The 14,347-nt window shown below is 47.3% G+C and overlaps 1 protein-coding gene across 1 annotated transcript; it reads left to right on the top strand.

Annotated features, from left to right (window-relative positions):
- Positions 1-5,973: 5,973 nt before the first annotated feature.
- TMEM97 (transmembrane protein 97) lies at positions 5,974-14,326 on the top strand. The gene is made up of 3 exons (XM_077852051.1): positions 5,974-6,182; positions 12,003-12,147; positions 13,001-14,326. The coding sequence occupies exons 1-3, from the start codon at positions 6,054-6,056 to the stop codon at positions 13,258-13,260; spliced, it is 534 nt and encodes a 177-aa protein (XP_077708177.1). The 5' UTR covers positions 5,974-6,053; the 3' UTR covers positions 13,261-14,326.
- The last annotated feature ends 21 nt before the right edge of the window (positions 14,327-14,347 follow it).

Here is a 14,347-nt window from a genome sequence, read left to right as displayed (position 1 = left end):
CAAAGACTTAAAGATATTTTCAAAACACAAATTCAGTTTGCTATGAATAGATCATCACCAAAGAATGTACTTCAAGAAGAAGAAGGAACGCCTGGGTGGCTCAATGTTTGAGCATCTGCCTTCTTATCAGGGCGTGATCCTGGAGACCGGGGATCTAGTCCCATGTCGGGCTCCCTGCATGGAGCCTGCTTCTCCCTCTGCCTGTGTCTCTGCCTGTGCGTGTGTGTGTGTGTGTCTCTCATGAATAAATAAATAAAATCATAAAAAGAAAAAAAAAAAAGCAGATCTCCAATGCAAGAATTGATGAACATGTAGGGAAAACTAAGCAAATGCAGATTGCATAAAGCAATAATAATAATGTCTAGTTGGGAAGGGGATAAAATCAGACCGGGATTCTCTAAACTAGGATACACACACCTGTGGAGGTAAATGAGACTCTTGGAGTTGCAGAGGCACATCTGTTTTTTTAAGAGAGTCAGCTTCAAATTGTTCCTACCATCCTCATTATCCCATGTGACCACCACCTCCCCCTTCACAATTACCATTCTCCTGCTTTACAAAAGAAACATACTTCTTAGACCATAATTACTACTGTGGCACAATGACCCTGTGTGTAAAAAGCTTGGTCGCTAAGTAAAAGGGACAATATGAAAGTTTTTGTTTATAAAGCCCCCACCTCTTTCATCTCCCTGCTGCCAAATAATACATCAATCCTGAGAGAGAACTTCTTGAAAGTAAAGCAGAGAGCATTACTAAGAAATATTGAGACTAGCAGAATTTTCGTTCACTCAGGCAACAAATTCATACCACAGCTCTGTCTTAAAATTCAGAAGTGCGAGGGTTTTTTATGGAAACATGTATAAAATGAAGCCAGACTTTTTCTAACAGAAATTAAATTTTGACTGCTTGGTTTGCCAATAAGGACTTTTCAATCAATTCGTATGGTAGTCATTTTTTCCATAATTAGAATTAGCTGGAATCCGCAGCTACCAAGTTCTGACAAAAATAGGCAAAAGATTTAAAAATTATCAAAAAATATTGTACAAATGTTGGCGAGAATGTGAGAAGTTGGAACCCTTGTACATGGCTGATGGGAGTGTAAAATGGCGCAGCCGCTATGGAAAAGTATGGCAGTTCCTAAAATTATAATTATTTTTTGATCCAGCAGTCCCATTTCTGGGTATATACCTAAAAGAATTATAAGCAGGGACTTAAACAGATATTTGAATGCCAATGTTCATAGCACTAATTCACAATAGCCATAAGGTGGAAACTGCCCAAATGTCCATCCATGGATGCATGGATAAACAAAATGTGTATTTATATATTTTTATATATGCATATACACCATGGAATATTATTCAGGCTTTAAAGGAAATGCTGATACATATACACAAATGAGCCTTGAACACATGTGACATGAAAGAAACCAGACACAAAAGAAAAATATTGTATAATTCTATTTATATGAGGTACCTAGAGTAGTCCAATTCATAGAAGGTAGTATAATGGTTACCAGTGGAGAATGGACAGTTAATGTTTTATAGGTATGGAACCTCAGATTGAGATGATGAAAAAGTTCTGGACATGGGTAATGGTGCTGGCTGCACAACAATGTGAATGTACTTAATGCCACTGAACTGTATAGTTAAAATGTTTAAAATGGTAAATTGTGTGCATATTTTACCACAATATACACTACATATGTAAAGCTGTGCTGTCCCAGAAATAGTTTATTCATTAGATAATTTGTCTCTTTTCTAAGTAATAATTTATTTTAGATCCTTAAAATGATTTTAATTGTAAATTTAAGGCTTCAGGGATCCCTGGGTGGCGCAGCGGTTTGGCGCCTGCCTTTGGCCCAGGGCGCGATCCTGGAGACCCAGGATCGAATCCCATATCGGGCTCCCGGTGCATGGAGCCTGCTTCTCCCTCTGCCTATGTCTCTGCCCCTCTCTCTCTCTCTCTGTATGACTATCATAAATAAAAAAAAAAAAAAAAAAAAAGAAATTGTTTAATTTAAGGCTTCACTTCTGGACTCTCAATTCCATTCTACAGTGTCTTGATTATTGTTGCTTTACAGTAAGTTTTGAAATCAGGAAGAGTGAGTGGAGTCCTCCAACTTTGTTCCTTTTCAAGACTGGCTCTTCTGAGTCCCCTGCATTTCCATACGAATTTAATTTTTTTTTATTTTTAAAAAAGATTTTATTTATTCATGAGAGACAGAGAGAGAGAGAGAGAGAGAGAGAGAGAGGCAGACACATAGGCAGAAGGAGAAGCAGGCTCTCCACAGAGAACCCCATGCGGGACTGGATCCCAGGACACCAGGATCATGCCGAGCTGAAGGCAGACGCTCGACTGCCAAGCCACTCACATATTCCATATTTTTAAAAAATTTTAAAAGATTTAAAAATCTTTATTTACTTGAGAGAACGAGTAAGAGAGGGCACAAGCAGGGTGAGGGGCAGAGGGAGAAGGGGGTGTCTGCTGGGCTCAATCCTGGGACTCTCTGGGATCATGACCTGAGCCAAAGGCAGATGCTTAGCCCACACTAAGCCACCCAGGGGCCCCTCCGTATGAATTTTAGAAACAATTTGTTAATTTCTGCAGAGGCCAGCTAAGATTTTGATAAGGATTACACTGACTCTTGTAGATCAGTTTGGGGAATTTGTCATGTTAACCATATTAAACCTTTCAATCCATGAACGTGGGATGTCACCATTTATTTAGCTCTTCTGTTCTTTCAAGGTTTTGTAATGTTCTATTACAAGTCTTGTACTTCTTTTATTAAATTTATTTCCAAGTAGTTATTTTTTATGGAATTGTCTTGATTTCATTTTCAGATTGTTCATTACTAATATATAAAAATACAATTAATTTTTGTGTATTGATACTTATCCCACAACCTGGCTGAACTCATTGATTAGTTCTAATAATTTTTTTACATAAAATTTATTATAAAATTTATTATTTGGATTTTATAATAAAGTTTAACGTTCTCTGGAAAAAACACTGTAATCCAAAAATTTTATATAAAACCTTTTCTGGTTCCCCCCCCCCCGCCCCGGGGATAAAACAGAATAATGAAAAGTTTCCAGTTATTTTTTTTATTTCCAAACAGGAAAGCAGCAGGTCCCTCCTAGCACCTCAGCTGTGATTCCAATGGAAGGATTCCACTTCCATCACCAGGGCGGCCACTGCTGGGCTAATGGTGTTTGTCTCATCACAATGCAAATAATTTTCCAAAGGCAAAGGCAAATAATAATTTGCCTCATCTCAGAAAGACAAGGAAACTGTTCAGAGCCTCCTCCCCCCTTTATAAAATCAATCTTTCACTTACCCTTTGCTTTGGGCGGGGGAACCTGCTGGTGGATCAGCCCTGTCCTCCCTCCTCCCCAGGGCCATTTGCCTCCTACCACTTATCTGACCTCAAGTGAAGAGCTGGCAGTTCCCCCACTAAAGGAATTTCAAACATAAGGCAGCAACTGCCCAGAGATTTTTTTTCGGGTAGAAAATCCTGGTAGGGAAAGTGCTTGGCTTTGAAAGTCTTTATCTACAGATAACAAACTTGGCTGGGTGAGAGGTTTTCTGAGGAATGGTCACATTAGCAGCTGTATGCTTACACGTTCCCTGGGCAAATCCCGGCTTAGGGGCCCCACGTGCTGCTCCCCCCACCCCCACCCCCGCCAGCAAGCAGTGTTAATCAGCATGGAGTACAGCTTAGGAGGGGCGGCCTGGTCCCCAAAGCCACTGTTGGGGCTGGGCTCCTCCGGGCAAGCTGTGTGGGAGTGCTCCACCTGCCCCGGCCAGCCCTGGGCCACCAGCACTCGGGGTCCGACAGCTTCTGTCACCCCTGCCCTTCATCCTGCACACCACGAAGAACCTTCACCCTCACCTTCACCTCCTCCACCCCCTCCCGCCCCATGCCCTCCTTCCCCAGGGCTCTGTCCTTCTGTCCCACCTCCTCTCCAGGGCCCAAACCCCTGCACACCCTCAGCCTTCTCCTGTGGCAGGACCTGACACCAGGCACCGGCCCTCCCAGGTCTCGGTATCCCCACAGCCCTCACCAGGGGAGGCTGTTCATTTGTTCACACACCCCAAGCTCAGGGTCAGGAGGTGGGCTCACCAGCCTCCCTGCTCCCCCAGGCTACCAGCACACCGTTTCCCCTCCACCCTGTGAAGTTTAAGCCATGCCTCAGCCTAAGCCCACCTTCCCCGGGTTACTCCCCGGTGGTCGTCCCCACCCATCCACCCCACGCCCTGGTTCTCTGGCCCTTGACCCCATCTCCAAACACCTTCCCCCTCCTCTCCATTTCAGCCACACCTTCCCATGCACAGAATTTCTTGTGACACCAGGAATTCCAACCCTGTGCCCCCCTGTCCTCATCTCCCCGCCTTCAGGCCCACTCCCGCAGGAACTCCCACCACACCAGCCCTGCCTCCTCACATCCACTCCCTCACATCCATTCCCAGGCTGTAGCCCTCAGGCCCCCTCGGCCTCCTCCCCTACCTATTCTGGAGCACATGCTCCGTCTCATCAACCCCTCCTGTCCAATATCTCAAAACTGCCACTCTCCCTGAACCCCAAACCCAGATTAAGTCAAGCCCTTTTTCCTGAACCAGACCCCACAGTGCAGAAAAGCACACAGCCTAGGAGACCGGGCCCCCAGATCAATGGCCACCTACTTCGGCTGGGCCCTCTACACTGCCACCAATTTCTCTGTCCCAGTCCCCACAGGCCCACTCTGACCTCACCTTAATCCTTCCATTCTCTCCAGCAACTTGGGGCCTTGAACCACATTTCCTGCTCTCTTCTATAATGTCAACCTCTCCCCGTGACCCAGAAACTTCCAACGGCATCTAAACAAGTGAAAGTGTCCCAGTCTCTCTCATCTGAGAAAGAAGCCCTCTGTGGGGCACATCTCCCTCAAGCTCCTGCCCCATCCTCTCCTTTCCTCCTAACCAGATGTCTGCACTCCCTGCCCTGCTGTCACCTGGCCCCTGCCTCCACATGCCACAAGTGCTCTCAGAGGGCCACTGCAGGGCCATTCGGTGCTGCTCTGACCCAAGTGATCACACACACACCGTGTTTCCATGGCATCACATTCCTGTTGTGCACCTGTGCCTCGGCGCCCTCCTCACACCACCCTTGAGGATGGAGCTCCTCCAGGACCAATTACGGGGCCCCTCTGCTCTCAACACTTCCACTCCCATCAAACGCTGATGCCACACAAATCTACACCCCCAGACAGGTTCATCCAACTGCCTCCTAGACTTCTCCACTCAGAGGCAGCAGACACTGCTCAGTGTCAACACAGCCAGAAACAGATTACCTTTCTCTTCAACTCACTTCTCCTGTATCCCACTCCTCAGTGAATGATTCAGTTAAAGACCCATATTTGCAGAATGAATAAATCCTCCCGCATTCTTCGGGGCCAACCAAGACCTGTCCATCCTCTTACTATATCCCTGTGTTTCTTGTTTAATTGACGCTGGCTGCCTCCCAGGCAACCCCTGGGAGGCTGCGCGACCCCTCGGTTCCGACGGGACAGGGATCCTGCCGGTGTCCCCACGGCCCTGAACGCCCCGCACACGGGAGCCGCTCAGTCGGCGTTACGGGCTTGCGGTGAATGGACGAAGTGGGAGCGAAAGGGAGCGCAGCGCGCGGCGCACTCGGCGGCCGGAGGGGCGGCGGGCGGCAGCGCGGGGCACGCCAGCTCAGTCTGCACGCCGCGCGCCCAGGAGCCGGCCCACGCTGCGGGCGAGGAGCCCCGCCCCCGGCCCACGCGGCGCCCCCCGGCGGCCAATGGAAATGGCCTGCGGGGCGCCGCCTCGACACGCTATAGACGGACGAGCCAATGGGAGCGCTCGGCGACGAGCACCGCTCCCGCCGCGGCTTCGCAGCCAGCCAATGGGAGAGGCCGGCGTAGCGCTCCAGGGGGCGGAGCGGGCGGCCGGGCGCCGGGTGCCGTCGCTGGGCGGGCTCGGGCCCGCTTCCCACGTCTGCGGCCGGGGCCAGCGCGTCCTCGGCTCCTGCCCGGCGCAGCAAACGGATGATGGGGTCTCCGGGCGCCCGGCGCGGCCTGGAGTGGCTGCTGGGCCTCTACTTCCTCTCCCACATCCCCATCACGCTGCTCATGGACCTGCAGGTGGTGCTGCCGCGCGAACTCTACTCAGTCGAGGTGAGGGCGACGTCGGTCTTGACCTCCGGCCGTCGAGGTTGGGGCCCCTGCGCGCGCTGCGGTGTGCCATGGCGCTAAGACCCCCCCCCCCCGGGCCTGATTCTGCCCCCCTTTCCCTCCCGCCTCTCCTTGGGCCTCGCTTAGGTCCTGCCGTGCCCCAGGCCCTCCTTACCTTCAACTCCATGTCTTGCTTGGGGTTTTCTTTGCCCCCGACGCTCACCTCAGCTGCTGGGGGCAGACGCTTTGGTCCTTTGGGAAAGTTAGTTCTTCCCTGGGCGTGCATAAGGCTCCCCGCCACCCCCCGCCCCGGTCAGTTGTCAGTATTTGACGGAAGTAGCCTGGATGAACCAACGTCTCAGTCACGCGCTGCATTTGTGTGTTCCTCGAAAGAGCCCTAAAATACCGTCTAATTCCAAAGAAATAGTGCGAGTAGAATTAGACCCGTACAAAGGGCATTCACAGATCGTCATTACTCCAATAGCAGGATCCAGCGGCTTCCAAAGCTCCTAAGTAACTTAAAGACATCTTTTTAAAGTAGCCTTTTTTGTTAGGTTTGAACAAGAATGATCACCTGAATAGAGAGGCGAAAAGCTCCTTTTCCTGGTTGTTGATGAGTATTCTTTACCCCAAACTTTGCTTTAATGCTTTTCATCCCTTCAGAGCTACCGTTTTATTTTCCCTGGTCTTTTCATGTCAGGACCCCGAACGTCCTTCCACGGAATCCCTGTCCTCAGTTCTGTGCTCCTCCAAAATGCAGAACTGCGAGCAAGACTGAGCTGTCTACTTAAAGACTTGATTTTGCCTGTTTTTCTTTAGCTTTTTCTCTGTAGAGCAGGAGTTCTTCAATCAAAAGTCCATGAACCCCCGATGGAGTATATGCGAAACTGTGCCTTATATTTTCTGGGAGGAGAGTCTGTAGCGTCCATTAACTTTTCTACCGGTCTGACCCTCCCAGAAATGCCACTGCTCAAGAGTACCCCACGCCATAGTCTTTTTGTTTGCTTCTCGATCCAAGCATGACTGGGAAGACCTCTGACTTACCTTTTCTTGGGAAAAATGTAGTAGTGTGTGACAAGAGCATGGGACTCTGCAGGTGCAGCCTGGGGACCTGGTTCTTTCAAGAACTGCTATGGTATTGTGGGCAAGTCAGGGCTCTGTAGCCTCACCAGCCAAGTAAGAGAGCTGGGTTACAAGGTCAGACACGCAAGGCCCATGCAAGTTTCCTGGTGCCACTGTAACAAAATGCCAGAAACACAGTGGCTTAAAACATTTGTTCCCTCCCTTTGGAGGTCAGGAGTGCAGAACGAATCTTGCACAGCTGGTTCCTTGAAGGTTCTTCGGTAGAATCTGTTCCTCGCCTCTTGCAGTTGGTGGTGGCTGCCAGCGTTCCCTGGCTTGCGGCCATATCACTAAGTCTCTGCTTCTGTCATCAGTTTGCTGCCTTTTTCTCTATAATCCAGTCTCTTTTATAGAGGTACACTCAATCTAGAGGAACACTTAGGACTACACTTAGAGTCAACCAGGTGGCCAGCATAACCTCCCCATCTCAAGACCCTTAAACGCATCTGCAAAGTCTCTCCTGCTATATAAGGTTACTGGCAGATTCCAGGGATGAGGACGGGATATCTCTGGGGACCATCATTCAGCCTGCGGCGTAAGCCCAGGTAGCACATACCCTTTCTCAGCAGGTCGCCACAGCTCCACACCCTCCACACCAGCCATTAGTTGCCAGGAAGAAAGGAGAGCCTTGTCTGGCTTACAGAGGCTGCGTGGCCAGCAAAACTCAGGCCGCCTGTTTACAGTCTTCAATGTTACAAATCCTTTTAATACTGGGCACCTGGCACGCCTGGGTGGCTCAGCGGTTTAGCACCTGCCTTTGGCCCAGGGCGCGATCCTGGAGACCTGGGATCGAGTCCCCACATCGGGCTCCCTGCATGGAGCCTGCTTCTCTCTGCCTGTGTCTCTGCCTCTCTCTCTGTGTCTCTGATGAATAAATAAATAAAATCTTAAAAAAAAAAATACTGTGCAATGTTACTCCAGGTATTCCAACTGGCACTTTATCTTTTCTGCATGTCCCAATTCCTATAGGTCCTTGCTCGCCACTCACAAAATATAATTAAAATGTGTCCAGCATCATAAAGACCCCTTTAAGCTTATATATTTGATTTGTTTAAGTTTTATCACCTTTATTAATGTTGACTTATTATTAAAAGGTGAAGGGCCATTGCAAGCAGGATCTGGCCAGAAATTGTGTGCGTGTGTGTGGGTATCTGATGCTGTTTGAAGGTGTTAGCAACACAGAGGCATTCTATTTTGGAAGGGCTGTCTCTTCACTCTTGTTGCTTTGGAGTAGAGATTTATGGTTTTGTTGTTTCTTTGTGGGTAAATAATAAAATCCTTGAGTTATTATCAGACTCTTTCAAAAAATGCCAAATCTTAACATCTGTTGTGTTTTTCTTCCCTGAATAGAATGAATTTCCCTAGAACTAAAAAGTTTATGGAGATCCAGTAATGGTTTGGCTAAAATTTGCCAGTTAAACATCTTCCTTGGTTTGAACCAATCAACACTGGGAAGAACTCTTACTATGAAACAGTAAGAATTTTAGTTTTACTTAGAACATGGAGAGGATGGGGAAGCATTTTGTAGTATCATTTGCAGCTGGGCAGCATTGCATCTCTTAAAGACAGGTGAGCATCTATGTGTGAAATCAGTCTGTGCTTTTTCTTTCTTTTTTTTCTTTTCCCATAGATAGAGCATAAGTGGGGAGGGGCAGAGGAAGAGAATCTTAAGCAGGCTCCACACCCATTGAGGAGTCCAATTCGGGGCTCGATCTTACAACCCTGAGATCATAACCTAAGCCAAAGTCAAGAGTTGGACACTTAACCAACTGAGCCGCCCAGGCGCCCCTCTGCCCTCATTCCAAGGTAGAAAAGTGCAAGATTGTTTAGTAGCAACTCTTGGTTTAGAAATCCTTGTGCATAGGGCCAGGTACATAAGTTTCATGGATAACAGTGGTAAGTTAAGTCAGATGTGAGTCCGGTATAATCCTTTTCTTGGATCTTACCTAATAAGGATACTTATGAAAGACCAGTTGCATGTTGAGATTTTTTTTTTAAGATTTTACTTATTTATTCATGAGAGACAGGCAGCGGGAGAAGCAGGCTTCCCACGGGGAGCCCAATGTGGGACTCGATCCCAGGACCCCGGGATCACAACCTGAGCCAAAGCCAGATACTCAACCACTGAGCCACCCAAGTGCCCCTACTTGCTGAGATTTTAATAGGATGAAATTTGCATTTCTCTGAATATGTGTTATTTACGTTCCATTAAGTAATCATAACATTTCCTGTGTGCATGCCATTGTTGTAAAGACCATGTACATTAATTCATTTTATCTTACCAATAGTGAGAGGTAAGTACCGTAACAAGTTCAGTGAGATTAAGTTCTTTGCTCAGAGCCAAGAATTGCAGCCCCTAGGTCCCATACTCTTCATTTGGCGAGGGACCTGTGATTTGCCTTCCATCTGCCCTTGATCCATGCCCTGTTCTGGCTTCATGTGGCTATTATGTGACTGTGGGCAGGTGTTTGGATCATAATTGATTACTACAAGAGCTAGCTGATTAGATTAAGTTTTACTAATTTTTTTTTTTTTTTTAAAGATTTTATTTGGGCAGCCCGGGTGGCTCAGCGGGTTTAGCGCCATCTTCAGCCCCAGGGTGTGATCCTGGAGACCCGGGATCAAGTCCCACATCAGGCTCCCTGCATGGAGCCTGCTTCTCACTCTGCCTGTGTCTCTGCGTCTCTCTCTCTCTCTCTCTGTGTCTCTCATGAATAAATAAAATCTTTAAAAAAAAAAAAAAGTAAAGATTTTATTTATGGGACGCCTGGGTGGCTGCAGTTGAGCATCTGCCTTTGGCTCTGGGCCTGGTCCCAGATTCCCAGGATCGAGTCCTGCATCGGGCTCTTTGCATGGAGCTTGCTTCTCCTCCCTCTGCCTGTGTCTCTGCCTCTTTCTGTGTCTCTCATGAATGAATAAATGAAATATTTTTTTAAAAAATACTAAAAAGTTATATTTAAAAAAAAAAAGATTTTATTTATTTATTTATGAGACAGAGAGAAGCAGAGACAAAGGCAGAGGGAGAAGCAGGCTCCATGCAGGGAGCCCGATATGGGACTTGATCTTGGAACTCCAGGATCATGCCCTGAGCTGAAGGCAGACTCTCAACCCCTGAGCCACCCAGGCATCCCAAATTTTACTAATTTCATCTTGCAGCCCTTAGAAGTGACCATGCTGTTAGAGCTGTCCAGATTTATGAAATAGGTAGATCTGAGCGGTTGTATACAAATTGAATAGAAAATGAAATTCAAACAAACCAGAATGCCTTTTAAATTCTAGGGTAAATCTTCAAAGCAGGTCATTCCCACCAATATTTCTTTAAGAAAATCTAGAAAGCGAGAAAGGATCTTAACCATTTGGTTCAAGTTGCTTGTTTTACAGATGATGAAACAGAGTCCAGGAGAGTTGCAGGGACTTAACCTTTATGAGTATTTTCTACCCCATTACTTCCCCTAAAAAGTGCCTAGAAGGAAGCTAAGGATATGGCCGTGGATTTCAATTTCAAATCAAGTACAAATTTGATTATCACTTGGTCAGTAAACTGGCTATCTAGCCAGAGCCTTTCTGAAATTAATATCGTGCTAACAGAATGTTTGTTTCTGGATATTTGCTTAAAGCTTACTTTCAGCAGTGGGGCCTCTATTTCACAATAGTGAGCCTTTATCTTTTGATTAAAAATTAACAGGAAAAATTATCTTTGGGTTTTCCATTGCAAGCTAAATTCTTAACATTGGAAGTTACCTTTATTTATCATAATATTGAGACACATACTTGGCTTTGGAGGCAGGTATGTTAAGACAGGATGTGCAATGCCACAATCTGCAGTAGTCCGTATAGTGTGGGGAACCCTACGCTTTGGACCATTAGAAAGGGCTCAGAATGGGCAATCTCAGACCTTCCTGCTGCTTTTGTCTGCCAGGAGCCACGTCCTCACGGATCTGCATCTTGTGATTTAACAGTGTAATTAGTAGGAGGGTGGGCCCCAAGCTGGAACTAAGACTGCTGACCCTCCTGCCAGTGACATGGCCTAGCAGCTCTGTAATTTGTAGTTTGGACAGTTTGTTCTACAAATATCCCACTGGGCTCCTAAAAGAAAACTTCAGAACTATGGTAGTTAAGAATGAGGAGGAGCAAAAAAAAAAAAAAAAAAAGAATGAGGAGGAGCTTGAGATTTAGGGATTAAATTGTCTAAAATTGCATCTTTATAGAGGTCAGATCTCCCTTCCAACCCCACTCCCTACATACACGCGCGCACGCGCGCAAGACAAACTCAGTTCATTTCTGTATGTGAGGCCATCTGGCCCTCGGAGCTTTATGTGCAGCCGCTGTTGTTCAAGGCCAGATGGCAGGATGCTTCTCACAACTGTGCTTTACCAAGAATGAGTGTTGACAGATACGGGCCTCTGTGTGTTCATTCCGCAAACTAAGAAGCTACCAATGCTAGGCATTGTTGCTCTTGGTAGTGGGCACCACCCCGGGATATGTGTTGTCACCGAGTCATGGTGCCAGCTAGCACGGGTCACTGTCAGAGCTGGGGAAAGCGGCCCGGAGGAGGGAAGACTGGAGTCAGAGCTGGTGAGTTTCTGTGAAGTGACCATCTAGGCTGCCCTGGGGCTGAGTAATGGTCTCCTCCCGCGGGGTGGAGCTGCTAGCATGTCACGCCAGGCGGCTGTACTCAGCATGATCTTTCTGTCTCCTCAGTTGACAAACCTGCTGAAGTGGTACACTACGGAGTTCAAAGACCCTCTGCTGCAGGCTCCTCCGACGTGGTTTAAGTCCTTCCTGTTTTGCGAGCTTGTGTTCCAGCTGCCTTTCTTTCCCATGGCAACATATGCCTTCTTAAGAGGTTGGTGACTGGTGGGGAAATCACATTTTTGCCCTGAAGTTAGGTCCCAGGAGTCTTTTGGGAAAGTGTCTCAGAGAAGGGGAGTGGTCTGTGTCATTGGTGTGAGGGTGACCCTGGCTGGGGTGGGAACGGCCTGGAGAGATCTCGGGCAGGGACGTGGATGCGGCTCCAGCTGGAGCCTGCTCAGCTGGGCTGTACAGCTGCCTCAGTCAACTGGAAATCTCTCGTACACCCAAGGCTGCTTACAGATTGAACCTGTCGCTTTTGGGGGGAGGGGGGGGCGGGTATTTTTACTTTATGCCCCTGCAGAATTTTTTTCTTATCATTGGCTTTTCTGATGTGGGTAGCACCACACTGGCTTTTAAGCAGTAGCATCAAGCTCACCCCTCAAGGGCATAACTTCTCATTTGTTCTCACAGTGTTCCCCTGTGACTACTGCTTCTAGAAAGACGGTGGCCATGTTCCTGTCCGTGATCACTAAGCTCCTACAGCGTATTTCCCCTCGGAGTCCCCAACTCCATGTCTTGGCAGAATCTGTTGGTCTTCTCACCTGTAGATAATTACTTAGCAGATGCTGTCGGCACCCCCTCCCCACCCCACTAAATCGTCATGGCCATTTTACTGCCCTAGAGTTTTTCCTGCAGTAAATTCTGACCCCCGCCCTTGGTTCTCTGGCACTCAGTGTGCTAGAGCCCCAACCCTGTGCTCGGCAGTATTATAACACTTCCAGTTTTCCGTGTGTTTGCACTTAGAAGGGAGGTGGAAGCGTTCAGCTGAAGGGAGCAGAGGTGGGGAATATTGCGCCCCTGGAGTCACAAACAGACCTAATGCTTCTCTCTTCCTCCCACTTTAGGAGGCTGCAGGTGGATCCGCACCCCTGCAATCATTTACTCCGTTCACACCATGACCACTCTAATTCCAATTCTCTCCACGCTTCTATTTGAGGATTTCTCCAAAGCCAGTGGCTTCAAAGGACAAGGACCTAAGACTTTCCGTGAACGACTAACCCTCGTATCTGTCTATGCCCCCTACCTTCTCATCCCTCTTATGCTTCTGCTTTTCATGTTGCGGAGCCCCTACTACAAGTATGAGGAGAAAAGAAAGAAAAAATGAAATAATGACTGGCCCAGCAGGGAGATGCCCAGAGGGCAGTTTCCTGTTGGACCCAGTCTGAGGAAAACCTCTCAGAACCCATGTCTTCAGCAGCATTTGAAACATATCAGCAACACATAAGAGCAAGATTCTGGCAGGAGCCAGAGTCAAAACCTCCCTTTCTGAGGATACTGGCGAACACAGACCAGTCACCTGAGCACGGACACAGGGGTGTGGGCTAGGCTATCCGGAAGTGGTGCCAAATACCTCATCATGTGCCCAAGTTCCATTGTGAGCATGACCAGACCAGATACTGGATAAACTTCCAAGAAATGTGGCCTGCTTGGCATGTTCATGAGTCACTTGACCCATAAGGCACATGTGATTAAACCCTTAATTCCTGATTCTCTACAGCATATCCTTTATCAGTGAAATGAAGGGTGGCATGTTTCAGGCCATTTTTAAGTTTGATTTATGCCTCTTTTAATATTAAAAACTATCATGGGGTTGGTTGGTTTTATTGTTTTATTTTTTTTTTTGCCTCCACCCTTGGTTGGGGAAAAGGTTCTGCAAGAGGTTCAAACTTGGTTTTACTCAAGGGTCAGGTTCGGCCTGACTTTCAGAAATGGGTTAAGCTGGAAAGTTTTGTTTCTGTCTCAAACAGGTCATCCCAGAAAAGATTTTTTTTTTTTAAATCTCCTAATTCATCCTCTTTCCAAACCTTAGTCTTGTTTTTACAGACCACCTGACATAAGTCCCTTCACTCTGAGGTCTGGTGTCTCAAACCTGATGTGGAAGTGCGCTTCCTATTGGATCACTTCACCCTTCCTTATACTTTCATCATCCTTCCTAGCTTGTTCACCAAGTGGCTTGGAACACCACTTCATTGGTGTTCCTTAGCTTTCTTTAAATTTATACTCACGGCCAACTCAAAAAATCAAACACTTGTGAACACACATGGAAAATAGTAACTGGTCCTGTTTGGTTGCCCTTTTTTGTCTGTTTTGCTCACAAGCCATACTGGTCTGATTGTTGGGAGTATCATCTGACTCATATGTCTGGTCCAAATAAAGGTACCTGCTGACCACTGCCTGGTTTGTTTTATGGA

Source organism: Canis aureus, chromosome 16, assembly GCF_053574225.1.
Source record: "Canis aureus isolate CA01 chromosome 16, VMU_Caureus_v.1.0, whole genome shotgun sequence".
NCBI lineage: Eukaryota > Metazoa > Chordata > Mammalia > Carnivora > Canidae > Canis > Canis aureus.
Note: the sequence above shows the minus strand (reverse complement) of the source record. Positions and strands in the feature narration are given on the sequence as shown.

Bases quoted from the DNA above. Each gene is read 5' to 3' on its own strand.
- TMEM97 (XM_077852051.1), top strand. From the start codon at position 6,054: ATGATGGGGTCTCCGGGCGCCCGGCGCGGCCTGGAGTGGCTGCTGGGC. The intron at 6,183-12,002 runs GTGAGGGCGACG...CTGTCTCCTCAG, and splicing joins GCGAACTCTACTCAGTCGAG to TTGACAAACCTGCTGAAGTG. The intron at 12,148-13,000 runs GTTGGTGACTGG...CTCCCACTTTAG, and splicing joins AACATATGCCTTCTTAAGAG to GAGGCTGCAGGTGGATCCGC.